The sequence below is a fragment of the Nipponia nippon genome, unplaced genomic scaffold (genome assembly GCF_047370975.1).
Source record: "Nipponia nippon isolate SJK-2023a ecotype South Korea unplaced genomic scaffold, ASM4737097v1 scaffold_4, whole genome shotgun sequence".
NCBI classification, from domain to species: domain Eukaryota; kingdom Metazoa; phylum Chordata; class Aves; order Pelecaniformes; family Threskiornithidae; genus Nipponia; species Nipponia nippon.
In genome coordinates this window covers 125,477,806-125,494,217 of record NW_028262358.1, presented here as the reverse complement: position 1 = coordinate 125,494,217, position 16,412 = coordinate 125,477,806, and the positions used below count along the sequence as shown (strand labels likewise).

Genomic DNA, 16,412 nt, shown 5'->3' with positions numbered 1-16,412 from the left:
GGGAGGTGATTGTGCAGGACGAGCCGCGGCCGTCTGGGAGCGTTGGGATGGCGGCGAGAGATGCGATGTCTTGGATGGGGCTGTTAAACAGGAGCGCGACTGAGTCCAAATTGTTGACTGCCTGCGAGCTGTGGTCCCTTTGGCCCCCGGGGAGCTGTTCCAGCAGATAGCCACATGGCTTCTGTGTGCCCTTCTCCCTCCTAGGGTGGCCAAGAGGAGACTACCCGCTGGGCAGCCCCAACCAGGGCAGCCCCCAGGCGGCCCGGCCCTCGGCGCAGAACGGCGGCCACTCGGCCCAGAGCAGCGGCTGCAGCTCCGGAGAGGCCGCGGCACAGACCGCAGGCTGCAGGCTGGGCCCAGGCCTTTCTCCCGGGGCAGGGAGAGCCCTGGAGGGAAGAGGAGCCCAAGAAGGTTGGTTAAGACGACGTAGCCATCGCGGCGGCCCATCCCGGCCGAGGGCTGGAGGCGGGCGGCCCGGAGGGACCTTCCCTGCCCGCTCCCCCGCAGGCCCTGGGCTATGGCCTGGGGTGCGCTGCCCCCCAGACCCCGTCACGGGCTCTCTGGGGCGGCTGCTCCCTGATGGCTTCACAGTCTCCCGCACCAGCTCAGCCCTGGGTCGCTGTGGCAGCCATTGTGTGTCGACGTGTCGTCACCGTTGCATCACAAACGTGGCCGTATGTTAGCAGGTTTCGGGGAGGCCCGTGCGTCACTTCGACAGCGCGCGAGCCAGCGGGCAAGAGAGCAGCTGGGCAAGCGTGTGGAAAGCACATCAGAGATGGCAAAAAAAGCAAGCAAGAAGGTAGGAGCGGGGTGCTGCGGTGTCACCCCAACCTCTCCTCCCCTCAGGGGATCTCGCCGGGTTTCTCGGCCTCCCCACTGCACGTCCCCTCGTCACGCAGAAGCTCTGGAGATGCTGGCGCTCCCTGGGCGAGATGGAGGAGTGGAAGCTGACGGCGCTGCTCTTCATCTCAAGCCTGAGCCTTTGGGGCCTCTGCACGCTCCTGCTGCCCTGCGTCCCCGCCTTGGTGACCATCCTGGGGCTGGGCATCTTCATGACCTGGTGTCCCAAGGGCGAGGCCAAGGTGGGGGTCCGTCTCGGCATCGCCCCAAACACTCCCTGGGCAGGGGTGACCCGGGGCAGAGCCCATCCCCGGGGCGCTGGGGAGGGGCCCCATTTTGGGAGGCACCACTGAACAGTGGCCAGTGCCCGCCCAGCCAGGTCCCTGCTCCGCAGCCACCGAGCCACCTCCGCTCGCGCACCGGGCTCGGGGCCCCTCCTGCCCCTGTAACTCCAGTGGCCCTTGCCAGGGTCCTTGTTCCCTGGGCAGGGGCCCTCCTGGCTGGGGGGAGACCCCCGGCACTAACCCGGGGCTGGCTTTCTGGGGGCAGGAGACCTCCGCGGGGAAGAGCTGCTGGAGGAGCAAGAGGGAGGACCCGATAGGTGAGCAGCCCCGTCCCAGAGCTGCCCCGGGCTCCGCAGCGGCTCCCGGCCGAGAGAGGCCATTGCAGCCGGAGCCCCCGCCACGGCTGCCCTCGCTCACTCTGCCTCTGCCTCCTCCGCCAGGAGCTGCCGTCCCCTGGGAAGGCGTGGAGGGGTCGACACAGAGCCTGAAGGCAGGGTAAGGAGGCAATGCCCTCTGCTGACACCCGCGTACCCCCTCCCACAGAGCCCACCCGTGGCGCCAGCGCTGGGCCCCAGCCCCTGGCCTGGGCTGGCCCTTTTCTCCTCGGCCTGGAAGGCGCCCGGCCCCTCGCTCTGCGCCTGCTGCCGCTGGGCTGGGCTTGCCCCGGGTCCCCAAGCCCTCCTGCCCCAGAGCATCCCAGAGCCGGCAGGGCTGGCTCCGGGCAGCTGGGGGACCACGCGGTCGGTCGGAAGGTGGAGAGAGGGTGCTGGGGCTATCCTGTCCCCAGCAGCGCCCGCAGCCCAGCCGGGATTTCCCCCGCAGGTGGGGGAAGCCCCATGGAGGAGGACGGTGGGGAAGCAACAGCAGCGGGGAAGCAGCCTCTGCAAGTGACCTCCCCGGGGAGACAGGAGGCACGGGGCGAGCTGGAAATTTCAGTGCCGGCACCAGCTCGGGGCTCCTCAGGAACCAGCCCTCCGTCACCAATGTGGAGGAGCTCGCCAGATCCCTGATGGAGTCCCTGGACGTGTCCCCGATCTGCCTCGACCTGCTGGGAAAGCTGAAGGAAGCGCAGGCTAGCGGCACTCTAAGCCAGTGCGGAGCCATACGGAAAGAATACCCCGTCTGCCTGCAGTGCCCTCGATGCCTCACGGGCAGCTGCCCGCACCGCAGCCAGCCCGCGGCAGAACAGCACCTGCCCGTGCTGGCCGCCATCCTCCGCACCGCCGACATCCTGGTGCACGAGGAGGACGTGCAGCTGGAAACGGGGCTGGGCTTTGAGCTGGCCATCGGCGGGGAGCCGGTCTACGTGTGGGAGATAACGCAGCGGCTCCCCGAAATGGCCCCCGAGAGGTGCTGCCAGATCTGCAAGGCGCCTCTGCCCAGGAGCTGTGGGGCCAGCGAGAGCTCGCAGGCGTTGCTCCCCACCGTCAGGGCCTGGGGAGCACCGGAGGGGGAGAAGAGACCGGCGCGGCAGGACGCAAGGGCTCCTCCGGCGAGGCAGACGCGCACAGACCGCGACGACACCAGCAGTGCCGACCTGCAGCCGGAGGGGCAGGAGGAGTCTGTCCCCACCGCGGTCCCCACCACAGACCCCACGCAGCCCCGGCCCTCAGGGCAAGAGCCCCCGTCTCCTACGATCCTGGACCGGCTGCGGAGAGCTGGGACGGAGCCCCTGCCCCGGGTGGGGTACAAGGCCGCGGGGTGGAAGGTCGCTCTGCAGCGCATCCGGCAGTCCTGGTCCAGACTGAAGAGCGGCGTGCGGAGGAGCATCGGGGACGACTGGGACTGGCTGTGGGCAGGAGAGAGCTCGGAACCCGAGGACACCGTGGAGAGGGACGAGACGCTGCCGTTCAGCCTCCGCTTAAGGGGCAACGCGCTCTTCCACAGCACGGACATGGAGGCGTAAGGAGCCGCGGCAGGAAAAGGTGGGCGCGGGGGAGTGTGGGCAGGGGGAGCCCGGCACGGGAGGCTGGGGACGGGACTGGGCTGCCTTGTGCGGCCCTCGAAGCTGTGCTGTTCGGGAGGTGATTGTGCAGGACGAGCCGCGGCCGTCTGGGAGCGTTGGGATGGCGGCGAGAGATGCGATGTCTTGGATGGGGCTGTTAAACAGGAGCGCGACTGAGTCCAAATTGTTGACTGCCTGCGAGCTGTGGTCCCTTTGGCCCCCGGGGAGCTGTTCCAGCAGATAGCCACATGGCTTCTGTGTGCCCTTCTCCCTCCTAGGGTGGCCAAGAGGAGACTACCCGCTGGGCAGCCCCAACCAGGGCAGCCCCCAGGCGGCCCGGCCCTCGGCGCAGAACGGCGGCCACTCGGCCCAGAGCAGCGGCTGCAGCTCCGGAGAGGCCGCGGCACAGACCGCAGGCTGCAGGCTGGGCCCAGGCCTTTCTCCCGGGGCAGGGAGAGCCCTGGAGGGAAGAGGGGCCCAAGAAGGTTGGTTAAGACGACGTAGCCATCGCGGCGGCCCATCCCGGCCGAGGGCTGGAGGCGGGCGGCCCGGAGGGACCTTCCCTGCCCGCTCCCCGCAGGCCCTGGGCTATGGCCTGGGGTGCGCTGCCCCCCAGACCCCGTCACGGGCTCTCTGGGGCGGCTGCTCCCTGATGGCTTCACAGTCTCCCGCACCAGCTCAGCCCTGGGTCGCTGTGGCAGCCATTGTGTGTCGACGTGTCGTCACCGTTGCATCACAAACGTGGCCGTATGTTAGCAGGTTTCGGGGAGGCCCGTGCGTCACTTCGACAGCGCGCGAGCCAGCGGGCAAGAGAGCAGCTGGGCAAGCGTGTGGAAAGCACATCAGAGATGGCAAAAAAAGCAAGCAAGAAGGTAGGAGCGGGGTGCTGCGGTGTCACCCCAACCTCTCCTCCCCTCAGGGGATCTCGCCGGGTTTCTCGGCCTCCCCACTGCACGTCCCCTCGTCACGCAGAAGCTCTGGAGATGCTGGCGCTCCCTGGGCGAGATGGAGGAGTGGAAGCTGACGGCGCTGCTCTTCATCTCAAGCCTGAGCCTTTGGGGCCTCTGCACGCTCCTGCTGCCCTGCGTCCCCGCCTTGGTGACCATCCTGGGGCTGGGCATCTTCATGACCTGGTGTCCCAAGGGCGAGGCCAAGGTGGGGGTCCGTCTCGGCATCGCCCCAAACACTCCCTGGGCAGGGGTGACCCGGGGCAGAGCCCATCCCCGGGGCGCTGGGGAGGGGCCCCATTTTGGGAGGCACCACTGAACAGTGGCCAGTGCCCGCCCAGCCAGGTCCCTGCTCCGCAGCCACCGAGCCACCTCCGCTCGCGCACCGGGCTCGGGGCCCCTCCTGCCCCTGTAACTCCAGTGGCCCTTGCCAGGGTCCTTGTTCCCTGGGCAGGGGCCCTCCTGGCTGGGGGAGACCCCCGGCACTAACCCGGGGCTGGCTTTCTGGGGGCAGGAGACCTCCGCGGGGAAGAGCTGCTGGAGGAGCAAGAGGGAGGACCCGATAGGTGAGCAGCCCCGTCCCAGAGCTGCCCCGGGCTCCGCAGCGGCTCCCGGCCGAGAGAGGCCATTGCAGCCGGAGCCCCCGCCACGGCTGCCCTCGCTCACTCTGCCTCTGCCTCCTCCGCCAGGAGCCGCCGTCCCCTGGGAAGGCGTGGAGGGGTCGACAGAGAGCCTGAAGGCAGGGTAAGGAGGCAATGCCCTCTGCTGACACCCGCGTACCCCCTCCCACAGAGCCCACCCGTGGCGCCAGCGCTGGGCCCCAGCCCCTGGCCTGGGCTGGCCCTTTTCTCCTCGGCCTGGAAGGCGCCCGGCCCCTCGCTCTGCGCCTGCTGCCGCTGGGCTGGGCTTGCCCCGGGTCCCCAAGCCCTCCTGCCCCAGAGCATCCCAGAGCCGGCAGGGCTGGCTCCGGGCAGCTGGGGGACCACGCGGTCGGTCGGAAGGTGGAGAGAGGGTGCTGGGGCTATCCTGTCCCCAGCAGCGCCCGCAGCCCAGCCGGGATTTCCCCCGCAGGTGGGGGAAGCCCCATGGAGGAGGACGGTGGGGAAGCAACAGCAGCGGGGAAGCAGCCTCTGCAAGTGAGCTCCCCGGGGAGACAGGAGGCACGGGGCGAGCTGGAAATTTCAGTGCCGGCACCAGCTCGGGGCTCCTCAGGAACCAGCCCTCCGTCACCAATGTGGAGGAGCTCGCCAGATCCCTGATGGAGTCCCTGGACGTGTCCCCGATCTGCCTCGACCTGCTGGGAAAGCTGAAGGAAGCGCAGGCTAGCGGCACTCTAAGCCAGTGCGGAGCCATAAGGAAAGAATACCCCGTCTGCCTGCAGTGCCCTCGATGCCTCACGGGCAGCTGCCCGCACCGCAGCCAGCCCGCGGCAGAACAGCACCTGCCCGTGCTGGCCGCCATCCTCCGCACCGCCGACATCCTGGTGCACGAGGAGGATGTGCAGCTGGAAATGGGGCTGGGCTTTGAGCTGGCCATCGGCGGGGAGCCGGTCTACGTGTGGGAGAGAGCGCAGCGGCTCCCCGAAATGGCCCCCGAGAGGTGCTGCCAGATCTGCAAGGCGCCTCTGCCCAGGAGCTGTGGGGCCAGCGAGAGCTCGCAGGCGTTGCTCCCCACCGTCAGGGCCTGGGGAGCACCGGAGGGGGAGAAGAGACCGGCGCGGCAGGACACAAGGGCTCCTCCGGCGAGGCAGACGCGCACAGACCGCGACGACACCAGCAGTGCCGACCTGCAGCCGGAGGGGCAGGAGGAGTCTGTCCCCACCGCGGTCCCCACCACAGACCCCACGCAGCCCCGGCCCTCAGGGCAAGAGCCCCCGTCTCCTACGATCCTGGACCGGCTGCGGAGAGCTGGGACGGAGCCCCTGCCCCGGGTGGGGTACAAGGCCGCGGGGTGGAAGGTCGCTCTGCAGCGCATCCGGCAGTCCTGGTCCAGACTGAAGAGCGGCGTGCGGAGGAGCATCGGGGACGACTGGGACTGGCTGTGGGCAGGAGAGAGCTTGGAACCCGAGGACACCGTGGAGAGGGACGAGACGCTGCCGTTCAGCCTCCGCTTAAGGGTCAACGCGCTCTTCCACAGCACGGACATGGAGGCGTAAGGAGCCGCGGCAGGAAAAGGTGGGCGCGGGGGAGCGTGGGCAGGGGGAGCCCGGCACGGGAGGCTGGGGACGGGACTGGGCTGCCTTGTGCGGCCCTCGAAGCTGTGCTGTTCGGGAGGTGATTGTGCAGGACGAGCCGCGGCCGTCTGGGAGCGTTGGGATGGCGGCGAGAGATGCGATGTCTTGGATGGGGCTGTTAAACAGGAGCGCGACTGAGTCCAAATTGTTGACTGCCTGCGAGCTGTGGTCCCTTTGGCCCCCGGGGAGCTGTTCCAGCAGATAGCCACATGGCTTCTGTGTGCCCTTCTCCCTCCTAGGGTGGCCAAGAGGAGACTACCCGCTGGGCAGCCCCAACCAGGGCAGCCCCCAGGCGGCCCGGCCCTCGGCGCAGAACGGCGGCCACTCGGCCCAGAGCAGCGGCTGCAGCTCCGGAGAGGCCGCGGCACAGACCGCAGGCTGCAGGCTGGGCCCAGGCCTTTCTCCCGGGGCAGGGAGAGCCCTGGAGGGAAGAGGGGCCCAAGAAGGTTGGTTAAGACGACGTAGCCATCGCGGCGGCCCATCCCGGCCGAGGGCTGGAGGCGGGCGGCCCGGAGGGACCTTCCCTGCCCGCTCCCCCGCAGGCCCTGGGCTATGGCCTGGGGTGCGCTGCCCCCCAGACCCCGGCACGGGCTCTCTGGGGCGGCTGCTCCCTGATGGCTTCACAGTCTCCCGCACCAGCTCAGCCCTGGGTCGCTGTGGCAGCCATTGTGTGTCGACGTGTCGTCACCGTTGCATCACAAACGTGGCCGTATGTTAGCAGGTTTCGGGGAGGCCCGTGCGTCACTTCGACAGCGCGCGAGCCAGCGGGCAAGAGAGCAGCTGGGCAAGCGTGTGGAAAGCACATCAGAGATGGCAAAAAAAGCAAGCAAGAAGGTAGGAGCGGGGTGCTGCGGTGTCACCCCAACCTCTCCTCCCCTCAGGGGATCTCGCCGGGTTTCTCGGCCTCCCCACTGCACGTCCCCTCGTCACGCAGAAGCTCTGGAGATGCTGGCGCTCCCTGGGCGAGATGGAGGAGTGGAAGCTGACGGCGCTGCTCTTCATCTCAAGCCTGAGCCTTTGGGGCCTCTGCACGCTCCTGCTGCCCTGCGTCCCCGCCTTGGTGACCATCCTGGGGCTGGGCATCTTCATGACCTGGTGTCCCAAGGGCGAGGCCAAGGTGGGGGTCCGTCTCGGCATCGCCCCAAACACTCCCTGGGCAGGGGTGACCCGGGGCAGAGCCCATCCCCGGGGCGCTGGGGAGGGGCCCCATTTTGGGAGGCACCACTGAACAGTGGCCAGTGCCCGCCCAGCCAGGTCCCTGCTCCGCAGCCACCGAGCCACCTCCGCTCGCGCACCGGGCTCGGGGCCCCTCCTGTCCCTGTAACTCCAGTGGCCCTTGCCAGGGTCCTTGTTCCCTGGGCAGGGGCCCTCCTGGCTGGGGGAGACCCCCGGCACTAACCCGGGGCTGGCTTTCTGGGGGCAGGAGACCTCCGCGGGGAAGAGCTGCTGGAGGAGCAAGAGGGAGGACCCGATAGGTGAGCAGCCCCGTCCCAGAGCTGCCCCGGGCTCCGCAGCGGCTCCCGGCCGAGAGAGGCCATTGCAGCCGGAGCCCCCGCCACGGCTGCCCTCGCTCACTCTGCCTCTGCCTCCTCCGCCAGGAGCCGCCGTCCCCTGGGAAGGCGTGGAGGGGTCGACACAGAGCCTGAAGGCAGGGTAAGGAGGCAATGCCCTCTGCTGACACCCGCGTACCCCCTCCCACAGAGCCCACCCGTGGCGCCAGCGCTGGGCCCCAGCCCCTGGCCTGGGCTGGCCCTTTTCTCCTCGGCCTGGAAGGCGCCCGGCCCCTCGCTCTGCGCCTGCTGCCGCTGGGCTGGGCTTGCCCCGGGTCCCCAAGCCCTCCTGCCCCAGAGCATCCCAGAGCCGGCAGGGCTGGCTCCGGGCAGCTGGGGGACCACGCGGTCGGTCGGAAGGTGGAGAGAGGGTGCTGGGGCTATCCTGTCCCCAGCAGCGCCCGCAGCCCAGCCGGGATTTCCCCCCGCAGGTGGGGGAAGCCCCATGGAGGAGGACGGTGGGGAAGCAACAGCAGCGGGGAAGCAGCCTCTGCAAGTGAGCTCCCCGGGGAGACAGGAGGCACGGGGCGAGCTGGAAATTTCAGTGCCGGCACCAGCTCGGGGCTCCTCAGGAACCAGCCCTCCGTCACCAATGTGGAGGAGCTCGCCAGATCCCTGATGGAGTCCCTGGACGTGTCCCCGATCTGCCTCGACCTGCTGGGAAAGCTGAAGGAAGCGCAGGCTAGCGGCACTCTAAGCCAGTGCGGAGCCATACGGAAAGAATACCCCGTCTGCCTGCAGTGCCCTCGATGCCTCACGGGCAGCTGCCCGCACCGCAGCCAGCCCGCGGCAGAACAGGACCTGCCCGTGCTGGCCGCCATCCTCCGCACCGCCGACATCCTGGTGCACGAGGAGGACGTGCAGCTGGAAACGGGGCTGGGCTTTGAGCTGGCCATCGGCGGGGAGCCGGTCTACGTGTGGGAGATAACGCAGCGGCTCCCCGAAATGGCCCCCGAGAGGTGCTGCCAGATCTGCAAGGCGCCTCTGCCCAGGAGCTGTGGGGCCAGCGAGAGCTCGCAGGCGTTGCTCCCCACCGTCAGGGCCTGGGGAGCACCGGAGGGGGAGAAGAGACCGGCGCGGCAGGACACAAGGGCTCCTCCGGCGAGGCAGACGCGCACAGACCGCGACGACACCAGCAGTGCCGACCTGCAGCCGGAGGGGCAGGAGGAGTCTGTCCCCACCGCGGTCCCCACCACAGACCCCACGCAGCCCCGGCCCTCAGGGCAAGAGCCCCCGTCTCCTACGATCCTGGACCGGCTGCGGAGAGCTGGGACGGAGCCCCTGCCCCGGGTGGGGTACAAGGCCGCGGGGTGGAAGGTCGCTCTGCAGCGCATCCGGCAGTCCTGGTCCAGACTGAAGAGCGGCGTGCGGAGATGCATCGGGGACGACTGGGACTGGCTGTGGGCAGGAGAGAGCTCGGAACCCGAGGACACCGTGGAGAGGGACGAGACGCTGCCGTTCAGCCTCCGCTTAAGGGGCAACGCGCTCTTCCACAGCACGGACATGGAGGCGTAAGGAGCCGCGGCAGGAAAAGGTGGGCGCGGGGGAGCGTGGGCAGGGGGAGCCCGGCACGGGAGGCTGGGGACGGGACTGGGCTGCCTTGTGCGGCCCTCGAAGCTGTGCTGTTCGGGAGGTGATTGTGCAGGACGAGCCGCGGCCGTCTGGGAGCGTTGGGATGGCGGCGAGAGATGCGATGTCTTGGATGGGGCTGTTAAACAGGAGCGCGACTGAGTCCAAATTGTTGACTGCCTGCGAGCTGTGGTCCCTTTGGCCCCCGGGGAGCTGTTCCAGCAGATAGCCACATGGCTTCTGTGTGCCCTTCTCCCTCCTAGGGTGGCCAAGAGGAGACTACCCGCTGGGCAGCCCCAACCAGGGCAGCCCCCAGGCGGCCCGGCCCTCGGCGCAGAACGGCGGCCACTCGGCCCAGAGCAGCGGCTGCAGCTCCGGAGAGGCCGCGGCACAGACCGCAGGCTGCAGGCTGGGCCCAGGCCTTTCTCCCGGGGCAGGGAGAGCCCTGGAGGGAAGAGGAGCCCAAGAAGGTTGGTTAAGACGACGTAGCCATCGCGGCGGCCCATCCCGGCCGAGGGCTGGAGGCGGGCGGCCCGGAGGGACCTTCCCTGCCCGCTCCCCCGCAGGCCCTGGGCTATGGCCTGGGGTGCGCTGCCCCCCAGACCCCGTCACGGGCTCTCTGGGGCGGCTGCTCCCTGATGGCTTCACAGTCTCCCGCACCAGCTCAGCCCTGGGTCGCTGTGGCAGCCATTGTGTGTCGACGTGTCGTCACCGTTGCATCACAAACGTGGCCGTATGTTAGCAGGTTTCGGGGAGGCCCGTGCGTCACTTCGACAGCGCGCGAGCCAGCGGGCAAGAGAGCAGCTGGGCAAGCGTGTGGAAAGCACATCAGAGATGGCAAAAAAAGCAAGCAAGAAGGTAGGAGCGGGGTGCTGCGGTGTCACCCCAACCTCTCCTCCCCTCAGGGGATCTCGCCGGGTTTCTCGGCCTCCCCACTGCACGTCCCCTCGTCACGCAGAAGCTCTGGAGATGCTGGCGCTCCCTGGGCGAGATGGAGGAGTGGAAGCTGACGGCGCTGCTCTTCATCTCAAGCCTGAGCCTTTGGGGCCTCTGCACGCTCCTGCTGCCCTGCGTCCCCGCCTTGGTGACCATCCTGGGGCTGGGCATCTTCATGACCTGGTGTCCCAAGGGCGAGGCCAAGGTGGGGGTCCGTCTCGGCATCGCCCCAAACACTCCCTGGGCAGGGGTGACCCGGGGCAGAGCCCATCCCCGGGGCGCTGGGGAGGGGCCCCATTTTGGGAGGCACCACTGAACAGTGGCCAGTGCCCGCCCAGCCAGGTCCCTGCTCCGCAGCCACCGAGCCACCTCCGCTCGCGCACCGGGCTCGGGGCCCCTCCTGCCCCTGTAACTCCAGTGGCCCTTGCCAGGGTCCTTGTTCCCTGGGCAGGGGCCCTCCTGGCTGGGGGAGACCCCCGGCACTAACCCGGGGCTGGCTTTCTGGGGGCAGGAGACCTCCGCGGGGAAGAGCTGCTGGAGGAGCAAGAGGGAGGACCCGATAGGTGAGCAGCCCCGTCCCAGAGCTGCCCCGGGCTCCGCAGCGGCTCCCGGCCGAGAGAGGCCATTGCAGCCGGAGCCCCCGCCACGGCTGCCCTCGCTCACTCTGCCTCTGCCTCCTCCGCCAGGAGCCGCCGTCCCCTGGGAAGGCGTGGAGGGGTCGACACAGAGCCTGAAGGCAGGGTAAGGAGGCAATGCCCTCTGCTGACACCCGCGTACCCCCTCCCACAGAGCCCACCCGTGGCGCCAGCGCTGGGCCCCAGCCCCTGGCCTGGGCTGGCCCTTTTCTCCTCGGCCTGGAAGGCGCCCGGCCCCTCGCTCTGCGCCTGCTGCCGCTGGGCTGGGCTTGCCCCGGGTCCCCAAGCCCTCCTGCCCCAGAGCATCCCAGAGCCGGCAGGGCTGGCTCCGGGCAGCTGGGGGACCACGCGGTCGGTCGGAAGGTGGAGAGAGGGTGCTGGGGCTATCCTGTCCCCAGCAGCGCCCGCAGCCCAGCCGGGATTTCCCCCCGCAGGTGGGGGAAGCCCCATGGAGGAGGACGGTGGGGAAGCAACAGCAGCGGGGAAGCAGCCTCTGCAAGTGAGCTCCCCGGGGAGACAGGAGGCACGGGGCGAGCTGGAAATTTCAGTGCCGGCACCAGCTCGGGGCTCCTCAGGAACCAGCCCTCCGTCACCAATGTGGAGGAGCTCGCCAGATCCCTGATGGAGTCCCTGGACGTGTCCCCGATCTGCCTCGACCTGCTGGGAAAGCTGAAGGAAGCGCAGGCTAGCGGCACTCTAAGCCAGTGCGGAGCCATACGGAAAGAATACCCCGTCTGCCTGCAGTGCCCTCGATGCCTCACGGGCAGCTGCCCGCACCGCAGCCAGCCCGCGGCAGAACAGCACCTGCCCGTGCTGGCCGCCATCCTCCGCACCGCCGACATCCTGGTGCACGAGGAGGATGTGCAGCTGGAAATGGGGCTGGGCTTTGAGCTGGCCATCGGCGGGGAGCCGGTCTACGTGTGGGAGAGAGCGCAGCGGCTCCCCGAAATGGCCCCCGAGAGGTGCTGCCAGATCTGCAAGGTGCCTCTGCCCAGGAGCTGTGGGGCCAGCGAGAGCTCGCAGGCGTTGCTCCCCACCGTCAGGGCCTGGGGAGCACCGGAGGGAGAGAAGAGACCGGCGCGGCAGGACGCAAGGGCTCCTCCGGCGAGGCAGACGCGCACAGACTGCGACGACACCAGCAGTGCAGACCTGCAGCCGGAGGGGCAGCAGGAGTCTGTCCCCACCGCGGTCCCCACGCAGCCCCGGCCCTCAGGGCAAGAGCCCCCGTCTCCTACGATCCTGGACCGGCTGCGGAGAGCTGGGACGGAGCCCCTGCCCCGGGTGGGGTACAAGGCCGCGGGGTGGAAGGTCGCTCTGCAGCGCATCCGGCAGTCCTGGTCCAGACTGAAGAGCGGCGTGCGGAGGAGCATCGGGGACGACTGGGACTGGCTGTGGGCAGGAGAGAGCTCGGAACCCGAGGACACCGTGGAGAGGGACGAGACGCTGCCGTTCAGCCTCCGCTTAAGGGGCAACGCGCTCTTCCACAGCACGGACATGGAGGCGTAAGGAGCCGCGGCAGGAAAAGGTGGGCGCGGGGGAGCGTGGGCAGGGGGAGCCCGGCACGGGAGGCTGGGGACGGGACTGGGCTGCCTTGTGCGGCCCTCGAAGCTGTGCTGTTCGGGAGGTGATTGTGCAGGACGAGCCGCGGCCGTCTGGGAGCGTTGGGATGGCGGCGAGAGATGCGATGTCTTGGATGGGGCTGTTAAACAGGAGCGCGACTGAGTCCAAATTGTTGACTGCCTGCGAGCTGTGGTCCCTTTGGCCCCCGGGGAGCTGTTCCAGCAGATAGCCACATGGCTTCTGTGTGCCCTTCTCCCTCCTAGGGTGGCCAAGAGGAGACTACCCGCTGGGCAGCCCCAACCAGGGCAGCCCCCAGGCGGCCCGGCCCTCGGCGCAGAACGGCGGCCACTCGGCCCAGAGCAGCGGCTGCAGCTCCGGAGAGGCCGCGGCACAGACCGCAGGCTGCAGGCTGGGCCCAGGCCTTTCTCCCGGGGCAGGGAGAGCCCTGGAGGGAAGAGGGGCCCAAGAAGGTTGGTTAAGACGACGTAGCCATCGCGGCGGCCCATCCCGGCCGAGGGCTGGAGGCGGGCGGCCCGGAGGGACCTTCCCTGCCCGCTCCCCCGCAGGCCCTGGGCTATGGCCTGGGGTGCGCTGCCCCCCAGACCCCGTCACGGGCTCTCTGGGGTGGCTGCTCCCTGATGGCTTCACAGTCTCCCGCACCAGCTCAGCCCTGGGTCGCTGTGGCAGCCATTGTGTGTCGACGTGTCGTCACCGTTGCATCACAAACGTGGCCGTATGTTAGCAGGTTTCGGGGAGGCCCGTGCGTCACTTCGACAGCGCGCGAGCCAGCGGGCAAGAGAGCAGCTGGGCAAGCGTGTGGAAAGCACATCAGAGATGGCAAAAAAAGCAAGCAAGAAGGTAGGAGCGGGGTGCTGCGGTGTCACCCCAACCTCTCCTCCCCTCAGGGGATCTCGCCGGGTTTCTCGGCCTCCCCACTGCACGTCCCCTCGTCACGCAGAAGCTCTGGAGATGCTGGCGCTCCCTGGGCGAGATGGAGGAGTGGAAGCTGACGGCGCTGCTCTTCATCTCAAGCCTGAGCCTTTGGGGCCTCTGCACGCTCCTGCTGCCCTGCGTCCCCGCCTTGGTGACCATCCTGGGGCTGGGCATCTTCATGACCTGGTGTCCCAAGGGCGAGGCCAAGGTGGGGGTCCGTCTCGGCATCGCCCCAAACACTCCCTGGGCAGGGGTGACCCGGGGCAGAGCCCATCCCCGGGGCGCTGGGGAGGGGCCCCATTTTGGGAGGCACCACTGAACAGTGGCCAGTGCCCGCCCAGCCAGGTCCCTGCTCCGCAGCCACCGAGCCACCTCCGCTCGCGCACCGGGCTCGGGGCCCCTCCTGTCCCTGTAACTCCAGTGGCCCTTGCCAGGGTCCTTGTTCCCTGGGCAGGGGCCCTCCTGGCTGGGGGGAGACCCCCGGCACTAACCCGGGGCTGGCTTTCTGGGGGCAGGAGACCTCCGCGGGGAAGAGCTGCTGGAGGAGCAAGAGGGAGGACCCGATAGGTGAGCAGCCCCGTCCCAGAGCTGCCCCGGGCTCCGCAGCGGCTCCCGGCCGAGAGAGGCCATTGCAGCCGGAGCCCCCGCCACGGCTGCCCTCGCTCACTCTGCCTCTGCCTCCTCCGCCAGGAGCCGCCGTCCCCTGGGAAGGCGTGGAGGGGTCGACAGAGAGCCTGAAGGCAGGGTAAGGAGGCAATGCCCTCTGCTGACACCCGCGTACCCCCTCCCACAGAGCCCACCCGTGGCGCCAGCGCTGGGCCCCAGCCCCTGGCCTGGGCTGGCCCTTTTCTCCTCGGCCTGGAAGGCGCCCGGCCCCTCGCTCTGCGCCTGCTGCCGCTGGGCTGGGCTTGCCCCGGGTCCCCAAGCCCTCCTGCCCCAGAGCATCCCAGAGCCGGCAGGGCTGGCTCCGGGCAGCTGGGGGACCACGCGGTCGGTCGGAAGGTGGAGAGAGGGTGCTGGGGCTATCCTGTCCCCAGCAGCGCCCGCAGCCCAGCCGGGATTTCCCCCGCAGGTGGGGGAAGCCCCATGGAGGAGGACGGTGGGGAAGCAACAGCAGCGGGGAAGCAGCCTCTGCAAGTGACCTCCCCGGGGAGACAGGAGGCACGGGGCGAGCTGGAAATTTCAGTGCCGGCACCAGCTCGGGGCTCCTCAGGAACCAGCCCTCCGTCACCAATGTGGAGGAGCTCGCCAGATCCCTGATGGAGTCCCTGGACGTGTCCCCGATCTGCCTCGACCTGCTGGGAAAGCTGAAGGAAGCGCAGGCTAGCGGCACTCTAAGCCAGTGCGGAGCCATACGGAAAGAATACCCCGTCTGCCTGCAGTGCCCTCGATGCCTCACGGGCAGCTGCCCGCACCGCAGCCAGCCCGCGGCAGAACAGCACCTGCCCGTGCTGGCCGCCATCCTCCGCACCGCCGACATCCTGGTGCACGAGGAGGATGTGCAGCTGGAAATGGGGCTGGGCTTTGAGCTGGCCATCGGCGGGGAGCCGGTCTACGTGTGGGAGAGAGCGCAGCGGCTCCCCGAAATGGCCCCCGAGAGGTGCTGCCAGATCTGCAAGGCGCCTCTGCCCAGGAGCTGTGGGGCCAGCGAGAGCTCGCAGGCGTTGCTCCCCACCGTCAGGGCCTGGGGAGCACCGGAGGGGGAGAAGAGACCGGCGCGGCAGGATGCAAGGGCTCCTCCGGCGAGGCAGACGCGCACAGACCGCGACGACACCAGCAGTGCCGACCTGCAGCCGGAGGGGCAGGAGGAGTCTGTCCCCACCGCGGTCCCCACCACAGACCCCACGCAGCCCCGGCCCTCAGGGCAAGAGCCCCCGTCTCCTACGATCCTGGACCGGCTGCGGAGAGCTGGGACGGAGCCCCTGCCCCGGGTGGGGTACAAGGCCGCGGGGTGGAAGGTCGCTCTGCAGCGCATCCGGCAGTCCTGGTCCAGACTGAAGAGCGGCGTGCGGAGGAGCATTGGGGACGACTGGGACTGGCTGTGGGCAGGAGAGAGCTCGGAACCCGAGGACACCGTGGAGAGGGACGAGACGCTGCCGTTCAGCCTCCGCTTAAGGGGCAACGCGCTCTTCCACAGCACGGACATGGAGGCGTAAGGAGCCGCGGCAGGAAAAGGTGGGCGCGGGGGAGCGTGGGCAGGGGGAGCCCGGCACGGGAGGCTGGGGACGGGACTGGGCTGCCTTGTGCGGCCCTCGAAGCTGTGCTGTTCGGGAGGTGATTGTGCAGGACGAGCCGCGGCCGTCTGGGAGCGTTGGGATGGCGGCGAGAGATGCGATGTCTTGGATGGGGCTGTTAAACAGGAGCGCGACTGAGTCCAAATTGTTGACTGCCTGCGAGCTGTGGTCCCTTTGGCCCCCGGGGAGCTGTTCCAGCAGATAGCCACATGGCTTCTGTGTGCCCTTCTCCCTCCTAGGGTGGCCAAGAGGAGACTACCCGCTGGGCAGCCCCAACCAGGGCAGCCCCCAGGCGGCCCGGCCCTCGGCGCAGAACGGCGGCCACTCGGCCCAGAGCAGCGGCTGCAGCTCCGGAGAGGCCGCGGCACAGACCGCAGGCTGCAGGCTGGGCCCAGGCCTTTCTCCCGGGGCAGGGAGAGCCCTGGAGGGAAGAGGGGCCCAAGAAGGTTGGTTAAGACGACGTAGCCATCGCGGCGGCCCATCCCGGCCGAGGGCTGGAGGCGGGCGGCCCGGAGGGACCTTCCCTGCCCGCTCCCCCGCAGGCCCTGGGCTATGGCCTGGGGTGCGCTGCCCCCCAGACCCCGTCACGGGCTCTCTGGGGCGGCTGCTCCCTGATGGCTTCACAGTCTCCCGCACCAGCTCAGCCCTGGGTCGCTGTGGCAGCCATTGTGTGTCGACGTGTCGTCACCGTTGCATCACAAACGTGGCCGTATGTTAGCAGGTTTCGGGGAGGCCCGTGCGTCACT

The 16,412-nt window shown here is 69.2% G+C and overlaps 5 protein-coding genes across 5 annotated transcripts; all 5 read left to right on the top strand.

The window, feature by feature from the left end:
* Positions 1-932: 932 nt before the first annotated feature.
* LOC148053534 (uncharacterized) lies at positions 933-4,218 on the top strand. The gene is made up of 7 exons (XM_087776423.1): positions 933-1,082; positions 1,390-1,441; positions 1,565-1,619; positions 1,947-3,049; positions 3,348-3,554; positions 3,829-3,941; positions 4,042-4,218. The coding sequence occupies exons 1-4, from the start codon at positions 933-935 to the stop codon at positions 3,028-3,030; spliced, it is 1,341 nt and encodes a 446-aa protein (XP_087632549.1). The 3' UTR covers positions 3,031-3,049; positions 3,348-3,554; positions 3,829-3,941; positions 4,042-4,218.
* On the top strand, positions 4,075-6,171 carry LOC148053533 (uncharacterized). The gene is made up of 4 exons (XM_087776422.1): positions 4,075-4,224; positions 4,471-4,582; positions 4,706-4,760; positions 5,088-6,171. The coding sequence occupies exons 1-4, from the start codon at positions 4,075-4,077 to the stop codon at positions 6,169-6,171; spliced, it is 1,401 nt and encodes a 466-aa protein (XP_087632548.1).
* Positions 6,172-7,216: 1,045 nt separating this feature from the next.
* Positions 7,217-9,314, top strand: LOC148053532 (uncharacterized). The gene is made up of 4 exons (XM_087776420.1): positions 7,217-7,366; positions 7,613-7,724; positions 7,848-7,902; positions 8,231-9,314. Exons 1-4 carry the CDS (start codon positions 7,217-7,219, stop codon positions 9,312-9,314), a joined length of 1,401 nt encoding a protein of 466 aa, XP_087632546.1.
* An 850-nt stretch (positions 9,315-10,164) lies between these two features.
* Positions 10,165-13,634, top strand: LOC148053531 (uncharacterized). The gene is made up of 7 exons (XM_087776419.1): positions 10,165-10,226; positions 10,327-10,509; positions 10,816-11,045; positions 11,374-12,464; positions 12,763-12,969; positions 13,245-13,357; positions 13,458-13,634. Exons 1-4 carry the CDS (start codon positions 10,203-10,205, stop codon positions 12,443-12,445), a joined length of 1,509 nt encoding a protein of 502 aa, XP_087632545.1. The 5' UTR covers positions 10,165-10,202; the 3' UTR covers positions 12,446-12,464; positions 12,763-12,969; positions 13,245-13,357; positions 13,458-13,634.
* Positions 13,491-15,588, top strand: LOC148053530 (uncharacterized). The gene is made up of 4 exons (XM_087776418.1): positions 13,491-13,640; positions 13,948-13,999; positions 14,123-14,177; positions 14,505-15,588. The coding sequence occupies exons 1-4, from the start codon at positions 13,491-13,493 to the stop codon at positions 15,586-15,588; spliced, it is 1,341 nt and encodes a 446-aa protein (XP_087632544.1).
* The last annotated feature ends 824 nt before the right edge of the window (positions 15,589-16,412 follow it).

Excerpts from the sequence above, each read along its gene's own strand:
- LOC148053534 (XM_087776423.1), top strand. The coding sequence starts at position 933 with ATGGAGGAGTGGAAGCTGACGGCGCTGCTCTTCATCTCAAGCCTGAGC. Across the intron at positions 1,442-1,564 it reads CAAGAGGGAGGACCCGATAG|GAGCTGCCGTCCCCTGGGAA; the intron begins GTGAGCAGCCCC and ends CTCCTCCGCCAG. Across the intron at positions 1,620-1,946 it reads ACACAGAGCCTGAAGGCAGG|GTGGGGGAAGCCCCATGGAG; the intron begins GTAAGGAGGCAA and ends TTTCCCCCGCAG.
- LOC148053533 (XM_087776422.1), top strand. The coding sequence starts at position 4,075 with ATGGAGGAGTGGAAGCTGACGGCGCTGCTCTTCATCTCAAGCCTGAGC. Across the intron at positions 4,225-4,470 it reads GTCCCAAGGGCGAGGCCAAG|GGGCCCTCCTGGCTGGGGGA; the intron begins GTGGGGGTCCGT and ends TTCCCTGGGCAG. Across the intron at positions 4,761-5,087 it reads ACAGAGAGCCTGAAGGCAGG|GTGGGGGAAGCCCCATGGAG; the intron begins GTAAGGAGGCAA and ends TTTCCCCCGCAG.
- LOC148053532 (XM_087776420.1), top strand. The coding sequence starts at position 7,217 with ATGGAGGAGTGGAAGCTGACGGCGCTGCTCTTCATCTCAAGCCTGAGC. Across the intron at positions 7,367-7,612 it reads GTCCCAAGGGCGAGGCCAAG|GGGCCCTCCTGGCTGGGGGA; the intron begins GTGGGGGTCCGT and ends TTCCCTGGGCAG. Across the intron at positions 7,725-7,847 it reads CAAGAGGGAGGACCCGATAG|GAGCCGCCGTCCCCTGGGAA; the intron begins GTGAGCAGCCCC and ends CTCCTCCGCCAG.
- LOC148053531 (XM_087776419.1), top strand. The coding sequence starts at position 10,203 with ATGGCAAAAAAAGCAAGCAAGAAG. Across the intron at positions 10,227-10,326 it reads CAAAAAAAGCAAGCAAGAAG|AAGCTCTGGAGATGCTGGCG; the intron begins GTAGGAGCGGGG and ends CTCGTCACGCAG. Across the intron at positions 11,046-11,373 it reads ACACAGAGCCTGAAGGCAGG|GTGGGGGAAGCCCCATGGAG; the intron begins GTAAGGAGGCAA and ends TTCCCCCCGCAG.
- LOC148053530 (XM_087776418.1), top strand. The coding sequence starts at position 13,491 with ATGGAGGAGTGGAAGCTGACGGCGCTGCTCTTCATCTCAAGCCTGAGC. Across the intron at positions 14,000-14,122 it reads CAAGAGGGAGGACCCGATAG|GAGCCGCCGTCCCCTGGGAA; the intron begins GTGAGCAGCCCC and ends CTCCTCCGCCAG. Across the intron at positions 14,178-14,504 it reads ACAGAGAGCCTGAAGGCAGG|GTGGGGGAAGCCCCATGGAG; the intron begins GTAAGGAGGCAA and ends TTTCCCCCGCAG.